Source organism: Sylvia atricapilla, chromosome 1, assembly GCF_009819655.1.
Source record: "Sylvia atricapilla isolate bSylAtr1 chromosome 1, bSylAtr1.pri, whole genome shotgun sequence".
NCBI classification, from domain to species: domain Eukaryota; kingdom Metazoa; phylum Chordata; class Aves; order Passeriformes; family Sylviidae; genus Sylvia; species Sylvia atricapilla.
Window position 1 is genome coordinate 40,427,733 of NC_089140.1, and position 20,639 is coordinate 40,448,371.

General features: G+C 41.0%; 1 protein-coding gene across 5 annotated transcripts in view; it reads left to right on the forward strand.

Moving 5' to 3' along the window:
- RBMS3 (RNA binding motif single stranded interacting protein 3) overlaps positions 1–20,639 on the forward strand; it is a 699,644-nt gene that overhangs the window by 240,418 nt on the left and 438,587 nt on the right. Inside the window, exon 1 of one of the 5 annotated variants that reach the window (XM_066320203.1) lies at positions 19,858–20,523. The exons of the other annotated variants lie outside the window; for them this stretch is intronic. Within the exon in view, the coding sequence (XP_066176300.1) occupies positions 20,449–20,523 (75 nt within the window). The 5' untranslated portion in view covers positions 19,858–20,448. Of the gene's footprint in view, positions 1–19,857; positions 20,524–20,639 lie in introns of those variants that run through there. 5 annotated transcript variants of the gene reach the window in all.

The following is a 20,639-nucleotide window of genomic DNA, read 5'->3' on the forward strand; positions in this document are numbered from 1 at the left end:
CTGTAGCATCATTCTCAAGGGAAGATATACTTCCACAAAATGAAAATAAATGAGTTGGTATTATGATAGTCTAATACTGTGATGTTATGTACAACAGATGCACTTTTCTGCTAAGGGTTTAATCCCTTCAGGCCCATTAAGCAAGGGGAAAAGTTTAGAAGGGATGCTGTTAAAAGAACACATTAATGCACCTTAAAAAGAAAGTAGTTGGAGCACAAATCCCAGGAGAAATACAGTACAAAATAGTGAATGAAATATTTATACTTTCCACTGAAGTTGAGTTTGTGCACTTGAGGGAGAAGCCCTGATGAGTTGGCCTTCCCCTTTGTTCTGTATCTATTTTCCCAACTGCTCAGACACAGCTGTTGGTTTCACAGTCACTCTGAGGTTGATTAGATTAGAAATCATAGGCCTGTCTGCTCAGCATGGCCAATGACACACAGGAAGTTTGGAATGCATTCTAAGCATGTAGTTTGGGTAAAGGAGATTTCTTTTTGTGTGCTTCCAGAAATAAATTGGTTCTTCAGGATTTAGTGTGATTGGATCAACCTTCCTGTCTTATTCTGAACAAAACAATTTAATACATGATCTAAAGCCTGTATGTGTTCATGTGAAATCTCACTTAAGGGCTAAATATGCTGCAAGGTTCAGTGACTTATCCAAGGCCCATGACTCCCACATTTATATACCATTGCTCTTAATTGTATTTATTCACCATGAAGAAAGTCTGTGCAATAAAAAAGCTGTGAAAGTCTTTTTGGAGAGATTCTTCAAATCAGATGGAGGAGGAAAGTACCTGGCTAGCCAATGAATTGGACTTTGTGCTTTCTAGAAGCCTTTCCTTCTCTTTGGACCTTGACACTGAGATTTCTTGTATAGGATCATTGTCCTTTTAAAGAAATTAGTTGTGGTTACTTGAAGAACATTTTTTATTTTCAAATAGCTTCTGAAAGAAGAGCAAAACTCAAATGCATTTTAGTGTCCTGTATTCTGCAGAAGGGTTCTCATGTTTTTCTGCACAGCTCATTTCTTTCTGTAGGGTCTTTTCCAAATGCTGCCCTCCTATTCAGTCTCATTTATATTACCCAGTGCCATTCATCTAGCTACATCCCTCAACGCAACCATGTCAGTTGCCTAGGAGCAAAAAATGAAGAAAAGGTGGTGGTGCGCTGTTTGGTTTTGGCATTGGTTTATTTTTGGGTTGGTTGGCTGGTTGGGGATTTTGTTTATGTGGGGTGGGGGTTTTTTTGGGGGGGTTTTGTTTTGTTTTGGGTTTTTTGTTTGTGTTTTTGTTTGTGTTTGTTTGTTTTGGGTTGGGTTTTTTTGTTGCTTGGTTGGGGTTCTTTTTGGTTGGTTGGTTGAGTTTTTTTAAACTTTAATGTACTGCAATTTGTAAATATGTCATTTGATATAAGGGGCAAAATGACCTTGCTGTTGTCCTTCTTGTGTTTTTGCCTCCTGAACTTTTTTAAACTTGCAGTTCCATGATCTGATATAATACCTTCATCTGCATTTTCCACAGCTTTTCATTCAAATACACAGATCTCTTGGGCATGCACATTAGCTTTTACATACAGAACATTTAATACTCTTGGGATTAGGTTTGGTTTTAGTAGGTTTTTTAGTGGGTGGTGGGTTTTTTGGGGGGTTTGGGGGGATTTTTTTTTTTGTTGTTGTTTGTTTTGCTTAGAAATAGCCTTTGTTTTTCAGGGTTTTTATATTTATTTGAACAAATATAAACAGATTTTTTAGAAGTTTAGATAAATCTGAAAGTGAAAAGCATATTTCAAAATCTCTGAAATTAATAAGCATACAAATGAATTGTCCTCAAATACTTTTACAAGAAGCAGCAGCAGCAATCTTCATGCATGCTTTCCTCAAGTACATAAAAGTATGTAAGAATAAGCTGGAACAGACATTAGAGAAGATAATTTGCACAGAAAATCTAAAAATTGTGGTCCTCAGGAGTAGTTTCTGAAGATGATTGGGGTCTACTGAATTACCTTTTTATTTGTAATGTCAAATCAAGAGCATATGTAAGAGTGAAAACTATTCCTTGAGAACTGTCAAATCTGATCTTTCTTGGGTTTGCTGCATTAATGAGTAATCGATACATAAGGAAAGGAAATGTAGTAATTTCCCCTTGAAAATATCTTCTACTCAGTATTTCAATAATATTTAATTCTTATAGAGCCTTTTGCTTCCTCAGAATGTGTTAAAGATGTGAACTTATTCAATCCATCCCTGTTAATTTTTGCAGCACTTCACTGAGACTGGCAGCCATACACTCCTATTTCTGTCCAGGAGGGAGGATAGGGCGGGTTGCTTAGGCTGCTTCATTAACTTTTTTGTGGACAGGAAAAAGGGGCACAGTTGGATCCCATTTTAGAACTAAGGATTTCCTGATTTTCAGTCTTCTGTTTACACAACTGCATTGTGCTGCTCTGACTTGAACTAAGTATTCCCTGGCTTAAGGGACTTAGGTGTGGTAGATGTAATCAAGATATCCAAGCTTGCCTATCTCCAATAGGCACACTGAGGCTTTGTTAGTTGTTACCTTGTTCTTCCTACAAATCTTCTGGTGTTGTCCAAATGGATCTCCTAGTGACGGATCCATTGTCTGCTTGTTAATTTAGGACACTGGATTTTGCCCATAATTTTAAATCCAAATGCCATGAAACACTGAGCTTTGTTATTTCTTTTACTGTATTGGACTAAAAGTTGCTTTGAGATATTTGCCAGTGATGTATTGTAAGGACAAGGTAGCATTTTATTTTTTTGTTTACTTCTTAGAACTTTTTCTTTTCTGGTATTAAGGATGCTTTTTCAGGGTGGAACACAGGGAATTTATTGTGTAACACCTGTTAACAAAAGAGGAACTTGATTAATTTCCCACTCATGGTGCTGCGACTGTTCCCCTTTGTTGTCATTTTCTCAGGGTTATTACTCATTACCCTTATTCATTCTGCTTTGATAGAGGTAAATAGCTTTTAATTCCCCCTGCCCCCAAACCTTCTTAAAGTTTCCTTTGACAGCTTGTTGTAATTATGCCCCTCATTGAGGACACACTCATTATTCTCTGTTGCCCTGAACAAGATTATTTAAGGCTCATTTTGGATTTACTCTGTGCATGTGTCTTGAATGTATTTCCCTGAAAAATAGAAAATAGCAATATAAGGGCAATGTGAGATGCTGGTAAATGTGTTACTGATCACAGCTTGTATAGTTTGAGGTATTTCAGTGAACATGAGCAATGTCCTTGTTATTACATGACAAAGAAGAAAAAAAAAACAAGGAAAAAAAAAAAGCCCAAAGGATACAAGCAAAAAACTATCAAAGCCTTCTATACAACCTGTTATTGAGTAATTGTTACATACAGTTTACTGTTGAGCTGTCACTGTATCCTCATCTTTAATCAAGTATGAGCAAGTATTAGGGGCAGTTTTTTGCTGTATCAGGAATATTCTTTTGAAATGTATTCAATGCCATTATGAATGTTATTCATAATGTTACAACACTGCAATGTGACGATTAGTACATCCTCACTTTCTTCACTTCATCTCCCCAGACATAACTTACTTGCCAGAATTCACAGGTTCTTGGGTGTCAAGATTCTTGATTTGCCACAGCCTTATTGTTACTGGGACAACTCAGTGCCCAGGCATTTAACAAACAGCTCAGAGCATTCCTGAGGAGCCCTGGTTCTTAATTTCATGTCTTCTTTCCTTTCCTTTAAAAAAGGATCTTGCTTGGTAAAGCCTCTGTTCCTAACTGCTAAAACTGTTAATTCTTTGACAGATCAAACAGCAGGAGTAGTTCCAGAAAACATACCTTTGCCCTTAAATGACCTTGAATTCACTTAGGTAACTGCAATACATGATGACTCCCATCCAGGAAAAAAAATTATTAAAAACCTTCTTTAGCTATCAAACTATCACAGTAGTTATGCACTTGCTTTTATAGATTATATGTAAGTGATCACATTTGAATTATCAGCTCTTGTAGAACCTACAGTCACAGGTTTTGTAGCTGCATTGGACCTTGATGCTTTTTATTTGGAGACAGCAGGTTTCTTTTGCTTGTGTCCTTAACTTCACCTTATTGCTTTCTCTCTTTTGTATTAGGAATTGCAATTTTTTTTTTTTTTTTTTTTTTTTTTTTTTTTTTTTTTTTTTTTGTATTCTAACAATCTTAGACTATTTTGTAGCAGTTTGATTCATTAAGATATTGGCATTTCTAGTCATATGAAAACAAGAACATGATGCATAGAATGCTAGATTTGAGGGCAACAACAGTTACTTTACAGATCAATAATGAACACTAGGTCCTGGCTTATCATCAAGGGTATCTTCTGTTATGCCTTCACAATATCAAACTCTCTGGTTTATGGCAAACGTATTCCTGATGAGGTAAATTTTCAAACTTGGACTCTGCTTTGCCCATAGATGATCCATAGAGAAATGACTGCACATGCATAGCTTTTTACCTGGATATATTAAGTTAAAGTAAAGAAAAAATAAAAAGAAGAAAAAAGAGGTTTCTGTAATGACCCATTCCAAGTAAGGCATGCTTAACTTGGAAAGCAGGTAGTTGTTTTTTTACACAGTCATAGGAAGTAGGTGCAGATGATATAGACTTAAAACCTTTACTTTCATAATTTACTTTTCATGATACCTTATTCTTCATCTAAGCCACAGAGAGTCAACAACTGCAAAGACACATGTTGGAGGAAGTAATTCTTGAAAAGGAAGTCGCAGAATAAGGATCCACAAACAAAACTGGGAGCACTGTGGTGGTGTAACCTTGACACAGTTTGTGTTTACTGGCTAGTCCCAGGGTCCATGGTGTATTGCATTTGCTGCCCACCTGAGGCAGGTCTGCTGTGAGCAGCAGTTTTTTACCTGGCCTTTTCTGGATGTCTGTATCAGAGGCTCCCAGAATACCAAATAAAACCCCTGAAACAGTAAAGGAGTACCTTGCATGACAAATGGCGAAATATCATGCTGGTTAGCAGATTTGCCTTTGCAAATAGACCACCCTTCCTGTAGAAATTTACTTGTGAATTGTGTAGCTAAGCATATTGTGTGTGGGGAGACGTGTAACTTCCAGATGTATGAATGAATCTGTGATTTACAGTGCGGTCTATGTGAATAATCACAACTGTTGGGCATGCACACAGATTTTTACAGGATGTTTCCAAGAATTTTGAACAAAAATGACACAGAGCCAGTACATATTTCAAAGATAACATCATCTATACATGTGTCTCTCCTTGCTTCCTTCAGACTGAGTTCCTATAAATAGGAACAATTCCAGTCTGAGAAAGAAAATGAGAAATAGTGCAAATAATAGAGACTTTTTTTTTTTTTTAAATCGTAATTGTCTGCATGTGCCAAATCTAAATGTGCACGCAGATGCCACTGAAATAGAGATGGCTCCAAACCAGTCTCATGCCTTTAGCCTAGAAAACACTTTCATTTCCCAAGAGAATATGAAATCCCTTACTGAGTATGAGATATTGTACCTTAAAAATTATTTCAAGTCATTATATTTATAGGCTGTTTATGAGGCTCATTACTATGTACATGAGCACATAAATGAAATTAACCTCACAAGAGACATTTATCCAAGGACACACAGGAGGTCTGCAGCAGAGCCAGGAACCAGAAGATATCTTCCAAGTTTAGGCCAGTATCTTAACCCCACTGCTATTTTGTGCCTACTTGTGTCCTACCATACTCCCATTAGTGAACAGAGATCTTCACACAGAGACCTCTGCTCTTTCTTTCCAATGAAGATCATGTGTGATTTGTGTGTTCCTCCCCCCCATTATATTAAGATATCTTGAAAAGAATATGTGCTTGTGTCATCAGTCAAGATCACTACTTCTAAATGACTGAAGGAAGTAGAAAAAGAAAACACAAGGCATATGTAAAGTAAGATATTATAGATCTTTTTTAAAAGAATATCTCATGCTCCTGCTATAAAGAAATATCCTATTCAGAGAAATCCATTACCCAATTTAGTATGGAGGGGATAATCTACTGTGGATGTTAATCCTTTGGAGTCTATTTTAACTCTCTATTTCATAAAATTATTGCTTCATTCTCTGATAATTTTACAATTCAGTATCATTAATTTTATATATAGAAAAGGATTGATGGAGCTACTTATTGTTAAGATTTCCCATCCTTTCCCATTAGGAATCTTTCTTTTCAGTTGCTGTAAGAGTAGGATTAAGTTTACTGAGCAAGAAGATTGAGATTAGCATGCAAGTCTGGGGCTTGGAGCAGCACCTGCCTGCCAAGGTCTCTCTGCTGCCAGGATATACATGAGGCTTGCTGCTGCAGTCTGGTGGGCTGATTCCATAGCGGAGGACAGGAAGGTTTTGTTGCTACTGGTCACTCTGTTTGGGGCTGGGGACTGGCAGAAACATGAGATTTGAGCATATGATACACAGTATTCTGAAAATTTCGGCCCTTCCTTAAAATGTGCATTAAAATCCAGCACTGACTTTTTGGTTAATTTTGTATGTGCTTCTGTTGCCTACCTGTTAGCTGGAGATGAGCACAGTTCTCCATCTCCTCAGGCATTAGGAAGATAAATTTACATGTGTTACAAAGCACACTGTCACTATAGTGAAAAAAAACCTTCTTGAGAGTCTATGCAAACATTAATAATTCTGTCTTCAGAGCAGAATTTGAATGCTGTACAGGAAATATGGTATGGCATTAAAAAGTGATGAGAAAATAAAATATGAAATATTTTGTCGTACGCCTAGCAGTGCCCATTCAACTCTGAGAACAAGGCGAGGGGCCTCCCATTAGAATCAGATGCAATTCTGCAAGTTTTTCTAATGAAGGGACTCGAGGATGTAGTTAAGGTGGAATGAGCAGTCTTAATTCCAGTGCTCCAGGAATTTCAGCTGTTCACTTTGCAATTTGTCTTTTAGTACACTTTCTGTTGTGCTTATATAAAGAGACTAAGGTGGAAATTTAGAAGCTCCATCAGGCTAATGTAGAAATCCTAGTATCATATTCCAGAAATCCCAGGCTTGGTATGACACCTCTTCCCCAGCCAAAAGGTGCTGGTATTCGTGCTGGCAGGCGTGCAACAACCACCAGCTCTAAGGAGGGGGCCAGAGTTGGGGACTGAGAACTGAAGGTATTCCAGAGCCACATACGAGCAGAGCCACCGGCGCTGTAGGGCTCCTGGGAGAGCTGCAATGGGGGCACGGGGTGCAGCTTGCAAAGTCCACTGCTGCAAATGGGTTTTGATCGCTGGTTCAGGAAATTATTGGGATGTTTAAGAGGGAGTTCTGCTGAACCAGGTCCAGCTGCTTCCAGACAGTCCTGTGGAACCAAGTGTGCCATGGCACCCTGTCATCCACCAGCCTACTCGAATCATGTGTGTGTGCGCATAGAGAGCCATCCATCGTTTCAGTTCAGAGATGGTCCTTTTCAATCCAGCATGTTGGAAATCAGAGGATCTGTTTTCATTCATCTTTGTAAGAGTTACACAACTAAGTATCCATACATCACCTGATTTTTTTTTTTTGTCTTGCTGATTAGTGCTGTTACAAGACTAGTTCTTCTTGAGCTAGGTGTTGCTGTGTTTCCTACATGCAAGCAGGCAGCAACTGAATTATTGCCTTAAATAGATACATAAATATGATGAAGTTCATATACTGTTCTTTGTGGTGCTGAAGAACAAGGGAATGACTTGCTGTGACAGTGAGAGCATAGGATCCATCACCTTTCTCTTATAGCCAAGAAATTAATAACAAAAAAGACCAATTCAGAGAAGCATGCAGGGACGGTCTTTCATTTGCCCTGTCATTCTTCACTACTGTTACCTCCTACTTGATCTCCCACTTTACACCTAAGACATGTTTCTCTTGCTGTTTGAAGAGTGCTGACTAGAGATTGACTCTTATCTAATATTATTTAGTGTTAACTCCCCTTTTCCACTCAGACTGCAATGACTGCTTCAGGGTCATGCGGCTGGAAATGAGAATGTGTGCTCCACAGGTAGTCAGCTCACTTAGCCGGCCCCCCAAAGTGTCTGCTCTTTACTACAAACAGGTTTGTGGTTTTTTTTTTTCTTTTATTGCAAACAGAAATCTCAGCTGCCAAGAGAACCACCTGCATATAAGCATGCAGGTAGTGTAGTGGTGGTTGCTATATGGTACACATTAGGATTCTAGTCTGAATAATGCAGATGTTCAGGGACTTGCAGAGGCTTTAAGGTGACCCAGAGTTGCTTGAGTGACAAGGATTTGGGACAGTCCTATGGGGCATTTATTATTATTATTATTATTATTACAATACTTTGGAAAGAAGATCTAAGAGCTTGCTAAAAGCTGACATTTGCAGCTAAAATATGTAACGCCTGAAGAAATGCAAAACAGCCCTTATTAATATTGGCTTTTCTAGCAGTAAACTTGAAATATGATGATAGTCTGTAAGCATGCAATGCCTCTTTCCAATTAAAAAATGTGCCTAGTACCATGTCTAAGCAGGAGTCCAGCAGTGAAGGACAGCGCATAAAACTAAGGTAAATCAGTGCAGTGTCAGATGGAAAGGAATGAAGGAAATTGCTGATGCCTCGCCACAACCTTAACTGAAAAAAGTAAAATATTTAATTGTGTCCTGAAACCTTGTTAGCTTGGCTTCCACTGTTAGAACAAGGGGAGAAGCAAACTGCAGAATCAGAAAATTTTTACAAAACTGCTGTAAAAACAGAGGCTTTAAAAAAGATGAACCGAGCCCGAGAGTTTGTAGCATGGTCCTAGCTGTTGTGATAGGAATTATGAATGTGCAGAGAGGCAGCAACCAAATGCCTCCCTCACTATCTCCTAGCTGTTGCTCAGTGAGATAATCACTTGCCTCTTCTCATAGTACAAAAAATTTGTTTGAAAGGTATCAAGGAAATATGAAGACTGCAGATGGTGTCTGGAGATTGTTATATATCATTACACAGGCAAAAACAATGTTAAAAAAGCATTAAGGTTGCAAAGTCAAGTGTTCAAAAGGTATAAAATTACAGAGTAATGGTTGTCTACGCAGTTATAATGGGCTTCTCTGTGAACACTCGTTATCATTTTATTATTCGTTATAATTATCCCATTACTCATTAACCTTAAATGTGGGATCATATGGAATTTTCCCACTTGTTCTTTTAATTCAATTTACATGTGAAAAAGGTTTTAGCTTTAAAAAATACAGGAACCTGAAAATGCCATCCTGTGGCATATTGACAAATGGATTGTCAGCAAGGTTGAAATCTTTCTATTTATCACAGAGACATGGAGAGTCTGGCAGCATTAGATTTTAATAGTCTGTGTGGACCACTGCTAGAAGGGGCTGGATCACTTTGCAGCTGGGTGTAGATGATTTTTGTTGACAACGGAGGAGTGGATAATGTCAGGAATTTGGAGGGTACAGCCAGGATGCAGAGGGAAAAGGGCTGTCCTCTTTTTTCCGTTGTACGTCTCTGTATCCTTCACCCATTTGGGCTCCTCTCATGTCCTGCCTAGCCCTCCTAATCGATTTGGATCATCTTGACTACCTGGTTGCCATCACTACTGCTTTTTCATCCTCAATTTTAGTTGATTCTTAATCTCAGGTCCCATTTTCCACCGGTATTTTGAGATCCCTGTTTCATTCTTCTCCACCTCAGACTGCAATGCTTACTCATCCTGGGGTCCTTTTACAGCACCAGTGCTTTGATGTACTGTCTTCACCTGTAACCACGGCAAATCCCTCTTTTACTCCTCAGTCTCCTTTTGTGCCCTCTCCTCCACACCTCCTCATCTCAGTGAGTGTTGGGCAGCACCCCAACAGCCCAGCAGAGATAGTGCAATACCTCACAGTAATGCTGGAGTTATGTGCCAGCATCTCCTGCCATGCCTGTCATCCCTGCCTCCTGCTCTGTTTGGGAGGAAGGTGCCATTTTGTGTCTGTCTGCAGATGTCTATGGAAGCTGGGAGGGAAGCAGGTATAGGCACTTCAGGAAGATATATGCTGAGGTTGCTGGAGAGTGCCTTTTCAAGTGTTTCTTGTGTGGCCAAACCTGGAAAGTTTTCACAAGAAAGGTAGAAGGTACATTCCTAGGAGAATGAGTCATCCATCTGGGCAAATTTCTGGTCCCTCTTCCACATGTTCTAAGGAACCTTGCCATCCTTCAGGCTCCTTCCAGCCACTACCCAAGGAGAAGCAGCTGAATGAGCTTGGCTATTTCTGCCTTCATTTGGCATCACCTTATTCCAACACAGGTAAAAAATTGCATCTTTCTTGAGAACCAGGAAAAGGGCAAATGGTTTACTGAAATTTCTCACCACGAACTCGAAGGGAGGATGTGATCTGCAGGGTGGAAATACTCAGCTGCAGTGCTAGAGATCTGACAAACCAGTGTTTCACTCCAATGAATGTCTGAGACCATGGGAAACGTCAAACCCCCAGAGTGACAGAACACTCCTGGCCCTTCTGATAAAACATTGGCTAGCACAAAGAAATATCTATTGCTAAAATACAATTTCCCAATTAAATGAAATTAAGTTATTGCTTGGGTTTTTCCTCCTGCTCTTCACAGTACAGGAAAACCTACCTTTGCTTGGTGGGAATGTACCAAATGGCCAAAATGCAAATTATCTGCAAGCTGAATTTGTGTCAGTATCTCATCTGAAAAACTGTATCAAAAGATTAATATTTAACTCCTACTCACTGTCGGTGGCTTCTGCTTGTAGTTCTTACCCTGCTGTATGAGGTGAGAATTCTTTGGCAAAGATTGCTCTTAAGGTTTTACGCTGATATATGTTTTGCTGCCATAGGATCCTGAAAAGACAAGCAGGTTGATGTCAGGGGTGTACAACTGGCAATTGTGAGGGGAAGGGAACCTGTGTACATCTGTACTTAGCAGAAATGTCTTTAAAGCCCTTTATTGAAAAGAAGTCAGTAAGAGGTGAGATTGATTGGATCCTCAGTTTGTGAGACCCAATTCTTCCTCTGTTAATGAACTTAATATTCTCACCTTCTACTTTATTTTGACTCTGTCCACAACCCTGCCAAGACACCTCGTCTGACAGGAATTTAGATGTTTACTGTGCTCTCTCTTCCCATCTCTTTCCATCAGGATGGATTTCCAAGTTAAAAAGAATAGTGCAGTGGTATCTTTTCCCCCCCATGAATATTTTTCCAAAGAACTGCAACATAAGTAAGAAAGTGGAGCTTAAGAAAGTGGCTGAGGAATGGGGGCAACAGAAAAAAAAAATGAAGAGAAATTTTGAGAAAAAGTAAGTCTTGCCTGCTTTTGCTGGCAAGACAGGCAGTTAGGCAGAGACAGAAATAAAGAGGAACCAAAGCAGATGAAGGATTAAAGAGTGAAAACTGTTTGGGAATAGGATGTTGGGAGCGGTAAATAGGCTAGAACAATAGGGATGAACATTTGCTGTATGTGAAGAGAAATCACTATAAAGTTTCCACCATCTCCTAATAAAAATACAGTAGCCTTGAGTCTTTGTGCTTTATTAAAAACTCCAGCTGGAATACATAAAAGAAGGCAGGAAAATTATTCTCAAGCCAGATAACTTTCAGATGAAGGAGAATGTGGAGATTTGATGAGATCTTTTTAAGGCAAAAAATATTTGATGAACAAGACTGAAGAAAAGATGCACGAAAGAAGGGAGGAAGCAAAAGAAAAAAGAATTTGTAGAGGAAAACAAGGGAAGATTTGAGCTATAATTAGTATTTGCCTGTTTCAGGAAATAAATGATCTCTTATTTAAAAATTCTCAAAGAATTCTTCTGGTACAGGAAAGTGTCCGTCCAAACCCTGATTTTCCTAGATGTCAGGTATTACCCTCCCTTTTTTTCTGGCAAGTGTACAAGTCCAGGATTAGAAGGTTAAACATTTCTACAGTGTACTCTGTTCAGAATGGGCTTGGTACTGTTTAGTGGACAATGAGCTATACTGCAGCTGACAAAATACAGGTCTCCTGAACCAAATATATTCAGTTCAATACATTTTCTTTGGTTATGATGGACAGTAATCTAGTGTGACATAAGGTTTGATTTTGCACGGCAGGCTGCATTGGTTCTGTAGTAAATGGAAGCTGTCCATTACAAAAAAGTGTCATTATTCCTATAAAAGAGTGAACTGATTTGAAAAACGGAGAATTGGTTCAAGTCTGCAGCTTACCTGCACATGGAACTTTTTACCCAACTCCCAGTACTGTACTTCTCCATTTGCTATGCGTTCTCTCCCTATCTTGGTGAGACAGAATTTGAGAGCTGGAAATTCCCCCTCTGTTGGGAATCATCACGCACAGTCTTTTGATTCCATATTTAGTGGACACTTACAATTTTTCTTGTAATGCTTTCAGGGAAGCTTTCCATGTTGATAAGAAGGCACTAGCAGTCCTAGTACGTGTTTTTATGTGCTTTCCACTTCAGTTCCCGGTTGTGCTTAGGTGAGAAGGAAAAGAATAGCATTTTGTTATGGCTGAAGATTACAGTTCCTCCCAACCTGTGATTTTTCTTTATTTATAAAATATTTTAGACTGAATAGACTCAGAATTACTGTAGGGCTTACTGGCACAAGCTAAAGTGCAGATTGCTTTTCCCAGTCGTGAATTTCAGTTAAAAAACAAACAACTGATGAACACATTTCCCTAGAGACTGATTTAAATCAGGATATTTCATTTGTATATTTCCTAAATAATATTTTCCTGCATGTGTAGAGATAAAAGAGAGGTTTTGCTGAAGATATTTTTGAAAATGTCTTAGAGACTGTTGATTTTTCATTTTTCAGGGGGACTAAGTAGGAAAATATTTATTGCAGTTGGGTCAAGGCAGAATTTCTATGGAAAATTTTAAATTAAAAAATCAAATTTTAACTAAACTACAAAGAAAAAAAAGAGGTAATGTTTTGAGATTTCATCAAAACCATAAAATTTCCAGTAGTTGTAATGAAAAATCACTTTTACAAACACTTTTGAATGAAATTTTGGGCAAAATTGCAAGGAATGCCATAATTGTACCATGTTTTAGCAGGGGGTCTGTTAGGAGATGAAATAGAAATTACTATCAAAGGCTCCTTCAGGCCTTATTTACAGCCAGCATTAGATAAACTGTTACTTAGTGGGCAAATAAGCCTGCCAGATATGAAAGAGACAAAAAGAAATGTGTCTTGGCATGCTGGGGAGGATATAAGTATGGAGCAAGCAGAATCTATTATATGTGATAGCGATGGAATGTCGCCTGAAATGACCCTCCATTCTTGCCTATTGTTAACTTTTTCTCATTAAAAAAAAAAAAAAAATCCACAGCCAGTGAATTCTCTAATAGCAGCTGTCTGGATGGTAGAACAGCAAACTCTTTACATACATTATTACATATTTCTGCTGTGTTGTTTTGGTGCCCAACCAAAATTGAGGTTCCCCTGTGGTACTGTAAAAACACAGAGATTGTTCTCACCATAAAGGGTTGCAGTTGCCACTCGTGAGACAGGGACAGGGAGGAGGAGAAGTGGTTTGTTCAAGGTCATGGTGGAGGTCAGCAGCAGCGCCCACAGGAAAACAGGACCCAGAGGTCTGGGTTTGTGTAAATAGGGGCATTTACCAGCATAATCACTCCCAGGGAAGAATGCCCATATGAGGCATTACGCCGGTATAACTCTGGCTGTCGAGGATGCTGGTGCAATTACATCAGTAAACTTTCCCAGGCAGATGAGCCCCTGCTCATGGGCTTTCAGCACAAAATCCTGTTGCGAGGAGACCTTCTGCCAAAGAGTGTAGTTGGAAATCTAGCAAGAGGAAGGAAAGAAAAAAGCAAAACAAAACAGCCCTCACTTCAATTAGAGGAAAAGATAATTCCTATCAAGTCGAGAGGCTCAACTCCTGCTGGCCTTTGTTCTTAAGCTTACCCTTGCTGTAATTTCACAGAGTAACTTGAATAATGCCAGTTTGTTCTGTGATTACCCTCAGCTGGAGCACAAAATTAATATCGCACTAAGTAATTCAGTGCATGATGGGTGAACATTTAGTCAAACATGCCCTAAAAAGCTAGGATTTTCCATGTTTGCTGGAACTCTTTCAGTGACAATTAATTGCCTGTGTTCGTATATGTTTATGAGCCTCAGTAAACAGGCAGCATATTTATGTCTCCCCATTACCTTCAGAAATAAACTTCCTGAAGAGAAAAAAACCCCCATGTTCCCTGATTACAATCTAATTTTAAGTAAACAAGGAATGGGGAAAGTGACTAGTAAGCAGGACTTTGGAGGGAGGAAGGTGGGAGGTGAAGAATTTTCTCCCTCTGGAACCACACGACATCTAATGCGGGTAGTATTAAGTTAATATGCTGCAAGAGAGAAATGGCCTTGGCTCGTCCTCTCAGTGTTCGGGGGTTTGTTTGCCTTTTTTATTCTAAGACTTTAGACTCAAGACCAGATGCAATATTTACTAACTCGTGATGTGGAGTTGCTATAGAAAATGCCACCTTTGAAAGGCATGTCTTCTAACCCACGCACAATCCTGGCATTTTCTGAAAGCCCTAAACTACTGATGTGTGATCCTATGATATGCTACAGCCAATGTCGCTCTTCCATTTCTTCAATTGCCATTGCACTGCTTTCTCTCTATGTGAATCCCTTCCAGAACTGAAAGTAGCACTCTTGTGCCCCATTGGTCATGTTTTCTGTGGTTTTTACCATGTAATGAGGATTTCGGGGGACAAGAGGAATCCCCTATTTTTTGTCACAACTGAGGCATTGCCATTGACTGGTCATGTTACTTTATCCTCATCCACATTGCAGGATGAATTAACTCTTGCAAAGTGCTCAGAGATGTATAGGAAACAGACTGCAGACAAAAGACTATGTATTATTTACTTTGGTTGTATCTACCAACATCTGCAGAAGGAAGATATTAGTGCATAATTTCAGTCTGTACAACTATTTGCTAATTTCATTGGCTTGTGCATGTAAGGGATTATATCAGGTGGAAAACACAAACAATTGAGTCAATGTTCATTGTTGTTCACTTTTCATCTAAAATTTTTCATTCTGCTGCTGTCCAAAGATTTCCTTTAGGACTGAGTGTTTAGGTAAAAGTAGACTAATGGAAACCCCTAAGCCATAATGTGAAGACAGAAGATGATAAAGAGAAAAATTATGAAGTATGATGATAGATGGCAATTCTTCGCTATTGTCCAAAATCTTATCCATTGACTCCTTCAGATTTACTTTAGGCCATCTGTAGCTCTGCCTAATTCTAGACTGTGCTGTTGTGATGGTTAGTGCTAAAGACTGGAGAGCAAACCTGCTGGGTTTTTTATTCATGCAGGCAGGGAAGGGGTGTGTGTGTGTGTGTGTGGGTAAAGCCACCTCCAGTGTTTTCAGGTGCTTTCCTTTCACCTGAAAACAGTGGCATCCCCCAACTCAGAGAGGTTCTGTCAATCCCAGACACTTAATGTGGTCATTGTTAAGCCAAGCGTCTTGATCCTCTGTGCTTTTTCACCTTCTCCGTGGCTATCTCATGCTTTACTGATGATTGCGCCAGGATATGTCCCTTCTTAGAAACTTGGTTAGCTCTCCTTAGGTAAATGAGCTTGATAAAAGATCCATCAAATAGTAAAATTCTGTGTTCATCAATATAGTTTTAGGGGAGCTGGACTAAAGGAGCTGAGAGATCTAAAAATCGGTGCTCTTCTTGTAATCCATTGTAGACAAGCTGTCAGGCATCACTATGGTCTCCTTTGTAATAGCTTTAATGAGTAAATACAGAGAACAAAAGTAGAGAGACAGGGTAAAATATGTAAGCCAAATATAATTATTCTTTTTTTTTCTTTTTGTTTTTAACCTACTAAATTGCTTTAGGTGGTGGCATCTCTATTTCTCTAGTCCCAACTTAGAAAGGTTTGACATAATTTTGGCAGAAGTAAAATCTTCTAGAATACTTACTGCTGCTTTTCAAGAGAAAAAAGCTAGAAAATGTTTGAATTGCCCCCTGACTCTGCTACCTATGACTTTAGAAGGTTTTAGTAGGATAGGTAAACTTATTAAAAAAAGAAGTGTATGTAGAATTGTATTTCATCAAATAAAAGTAGGTATGTGCTTTTTTCTTTTGACTCAGTTTTTGTGAATGAAGACATCTACATTCTATGACAGGTAAAAATATATCCAAACATATGTAATTTTTCTGTACTTCCAGCTGTCAGGAGAACGAGTCTCTTTTCTTTATTGTAATCTCTTTTTCTTTCTTTCTTTCTTTCTTTCTTTCTTTCTTTCTTTCTTTCTTTCTTTCTTTCTTTCTTTCTTTCTTTCTTTCTTTCTTTCTTTCTTTCTTTCTTTCTTTCTTTCTGTCTTTCTCTCTCTCTTTCTTTCTTTCTTTCTTTCTTTCTTTCTTTCTTTCTTTCTTTCTTTCTTTCTTTCTTTCTTTCTTTCTTTCTTTCTTTCCTCCTTTCTTTCTTTCTTTCTTTCTTTCTTTCTTTCTTTCTTTCTTTCTTTCTTTCTTTCTTTTTTCCCTTTTTTTCCCCATTCAGTTGATTAACTCCAGGTTTTTTATCCGCAGCTTCAGTTGTTGCTGGGTTAATAATATCCTTTGGTGCCTGTCTTTGAATGTACTTGGCTGTCAAGTTTACAGATGATGTGTTCCCATTTATTTAATTTCATTTCTAAACTTTCCATTGAAGAGATCTTTACTGCTCACCTGGTTCTTGAATCTGCCCTCAGGTCACTGGCAGTAGTGGCAGCAGCACCTTTGCAGAGGTGCTGGGATCTGGCTCCCTGGATTCCCAGGCTGAGGTAGCTTGATAATGAGCCCTCCCATAGGAAAAAAAAAAAAAAAAAAAAAAAAAAAAAAAGTTGTGAAGTTTGCTCACTGTTGCTCACTGGGATCGAACAGCTTGTCTTTTCTTTTGAGGAACATTTATACTTAACACTCGGTAGGCAAACTGCTATTTCAGTTTGCAAGTGGATTCAGTTATTCAAATGCACAGGCCAGAAAAATGAAGGGGATTCTATTTAAACAGTGTGCTCCCAAGTCACAGATGATCTTTTTGATGTCTGTATTTTGCAAATGGAAATTTTCCATTTTCCAGCACTAGCATTTGTTCAGAGGCTGTATGCTATCTAAATCTGCTTTTGTGGCTGTTCATTTGCATTTTTGCTATGCTATATTGCCTCCTGTCTTCTCCCCTTGGCCCCCCACTCTTTTATATTGAATTCCTATTTTTGCTGCCTCCAGTCTGTCTTGCATCTCTGAAGGCTCAATCATGCGAGATGCTGAGCACTCAGAGCAAACAGCAGAGGCTGCTCAGCACCTGGTCAGGATTACAGGTGAAAAGGGAAATCCAAAGCATCTGCATATTGAAGACTTTTGCTGACAGAGATCAGATGAAAGGTGGAGCTGTTCCCCACTCAGATAATAGTCTCACTTCTCCTGTAGTTTCCCACCTTTCCTCAGCTGCTGGAACTGCTGGAGCTACTAGCCAGTGCATCTGATGGGGAAGTGTGTGGAAATCTTGGGTTGAAATTTTATGGCATGATTTGAAATACTCACAGTGGTTGGATGACGTACTCAAAACAGCCCTTCCTGGATTTAAAATAATGACCATGGGAAAACTTGCGTGTTCGTGTAGCTTTCTTGGTCAGAACGCACAGTTTTCTACTTCCTTTGGTATTTATCTTTTATTTCACCCTCTACACATAGGTTCTTTCTTCTCCCAAATCTGGTTACATCCACGTCTACAAGCAAACCGCTTAGCAAGAAAAACTGCATTAATATCCTGAGGGAAAATTGAGAAGGTGAGGAGAGAAGCACAACAACTTAATTCTGGCAGTTGAAAGAACAATCTGAAAGTTGTCTCGGCTCAAAGTATCACGTACCGTCAAGTAATCACTATTCACTTCTGCAGAGCCCAACCCTCAAACAGTCTATTTCACCCTCAGGGAAGCCGGGCGGGGGGAGAAGAAAGTGTAAGCACGAGCATCATGCACTACAATGAGAGGCAGCGTATTTAAAGCTGAGCAGTGATACAAACCGTGGGGCTGGGAAACGGGGATTGCAGGCTTCTCCGACCATTCCTATCTTTTTTCTAAATTCTCTGCTCAGAAGAGAAGATGAATGAAAAAGAGGGACCATCAGAAGAGGGACCACATGGTCCTGGCCAGCCAGCGACAATAATACTAATGATAGGGAATGAAAATACTCAGTAGTTTACCCAACCAAGCTTTTCTTCTGCATCTGTTGGAAACTGGGGCAATGGTAGTGCTCCACAGGGTTCATCCAGGTGTGCATCCACTGAATGCCTGTACACTGCTCTGGGAACAGAGCGCTCGTTTTGCGAAAGTTTTTCTCCTGCCACAGGAGGCAAATACCTATGCGAGCATGGCACGGTGTTCCCACTGTACGGCAGGGGGCTGGTACCTAAGTACCAACGATTGTGAATGCCTGGTGATGAAAGCGCAGCGTATAGGCAGCATTTCGAGTCCCAAAAGGGCTTTCCCGCACTGCCCTTTCGGACTGGCTATGGGGCACTTATGGGAGTCCTTAACAAAACCCTCTGCTTACGAGAACAGCAAACTGCCAGAGTAAAGCGTGATATTTCCATGTTCCTGTCATGTGCAAGCACGTGCCCACAAACCAAAACACAGCTGGCAAGTCTAATTTTAGCTCTGCCAGCCTTGAGAAGTGTCCCTTTAAAGAAATTCTTTTTATAATTCCTTTTTTTTTTTTTTTTTTTTTTTAAGCAATTTGGTTGATAATACAGCAGCTGACAATCCCGCTGCCATACTATGGATGATTTAAATAAAAACAAAAAGAAACTGCTGCCCCACATTTTTTTCCCTCAAAAAATTTATAAATAGGCAAAACCACTGTAGAAAGGCTCAGGAATCTGATGACATGTTAAAGAAATAAGTTATTACAAAAAAGGAGAAACGCTAGGATTTGCGTGCAAGAGGAAACGTTTTGTTATTCACGCACTCTTTTTTTCCTGATGATTTATAGCCCTGTTGTAAGACAAACTCTTCCTTCGAGTCTTTCGCAGGATAAATATTTGGGATGGCGGTGCTGACACAGGTCCTGCCCGCCTGGGATCGGTGGCAGGTGTGGGGCTCTCGGCCGGACGCGGGGGCCACACCTGGCCCTCACCTGGGCCCGGGCGGCGGCGGCAGCAGCTGCGTGCGGGGGAGCCCGGCCGGGGGAAACGCAGCCGCGGGTAACTTTTGTGGTACTGTGGTATTTTCACACGTCTGGGGGAAGGCACCCGCACGTCAGGCCGGCCGAATTTCCTCTTTACCCTCTTCCTCCATTTTGTTCCAACTTTAAATAAACCGAGTCTTATATAAGCGGTCTAACAAAGTATGTATTTAATATGTCTGGCCCGGGGTCGCCTCTCCGCGTAGTGCCGGATGACGGTGCGGAGCAGTTTTGTGAAGGGGGAGGACGGCGACGACGACTTCCCTGCCCGGCGACCAAGCTCCGTGAACCTTCCCCCTCCCTTTAATTTTTTTTTTTTTTTAATTAGCATAATAAATATAAACCCGCGTTTTGGGGCCGGTCCCGCTCGCCCCCGGCCCGCGGCGCTCGGGTTTCCCGGGTCCCCGGGCGGCTTTCCGGCGCTGCCCGGCCGGGCGCGGGCGCGGAGCGGGCGGGGGCGCGGAGGCGGCCGCGCGGCCTGCGCCGACCTCCCGGGGGAGCGGCGCGCCGAGGTCCCTCCCACCGGCGGCGCGGCGCGGAGGGGGTTTGAATGAAAGACAGGACGAGCCCTGAGCACCATGTCACTCCGTGAGGGAGGCAGCGGCAACTAGGCTGGGGAAGGCTCTTCCCTCCCCCCCTTTTTTTTTTTTAATTTTCTTTTTTTTTTTTTCCTTTATTTTTCTTTTCCTTATTTTTCTTATTTTTTCCTTTTTAAAATTTTTTTCTTTTTTTCTTTTTCTTTTTGTATTTGGTTGGAAGGGGGGTGGGTGGGGAAGCGAGAGGGGAGGGCTCGAGAGCGGGGCGAGCCGAGGAGAGGACGAGAAGAGCGAGCGAGCGAGCGAGCGGCTCTGCGGAGATTTGGAGTTGCACTGTCTTCCCGGCTCCTCTCGCAGGACGGTTCCCTCCCGAGCCGGGCAGCGGGCACCGCCGGAGGCACGCTGCTGCCAGCGGGGGAGGCGGGCTGCTCCGCCGCGGGCACCGGGCACGGGGCTTCCACCCAGCCGGGCACCCACACCCGCACACAGCCCTTCGCGCACACACACACGGACACACACACACACGCGTATATGTTCGTGCGGGAGCGTTTTTGGCTGCGCTGGAAGTAGCGCGCGGTAGACGGCGAGGAAGTCTCGGCAGCCTCCTCTGTCGCCCGCGCTGTCAGGAATAGCGGCGTGAGAGGAAGAAAGGCCCTGGGGCACTAGACCCTGCCAACGAGTTCCCCGCACCAGCCAGAAGGACTCCAGCTACATGGGCAAACGCCTGGACCAGCAGCCAATGTACCCCCAGTACACCTACTACTACCCCCACTATCTCCAAACCAAGGTAAGGGCTGGCGGGGCCGGGCGCCTGGCGGGGGATGGAGAGCAGAGCCGCGCGAATTGCGGGCTCGCCTCTTCTCTTCGGCGATTTTTCTGTCTCTTTCTCGGGTTTGCTGTCAC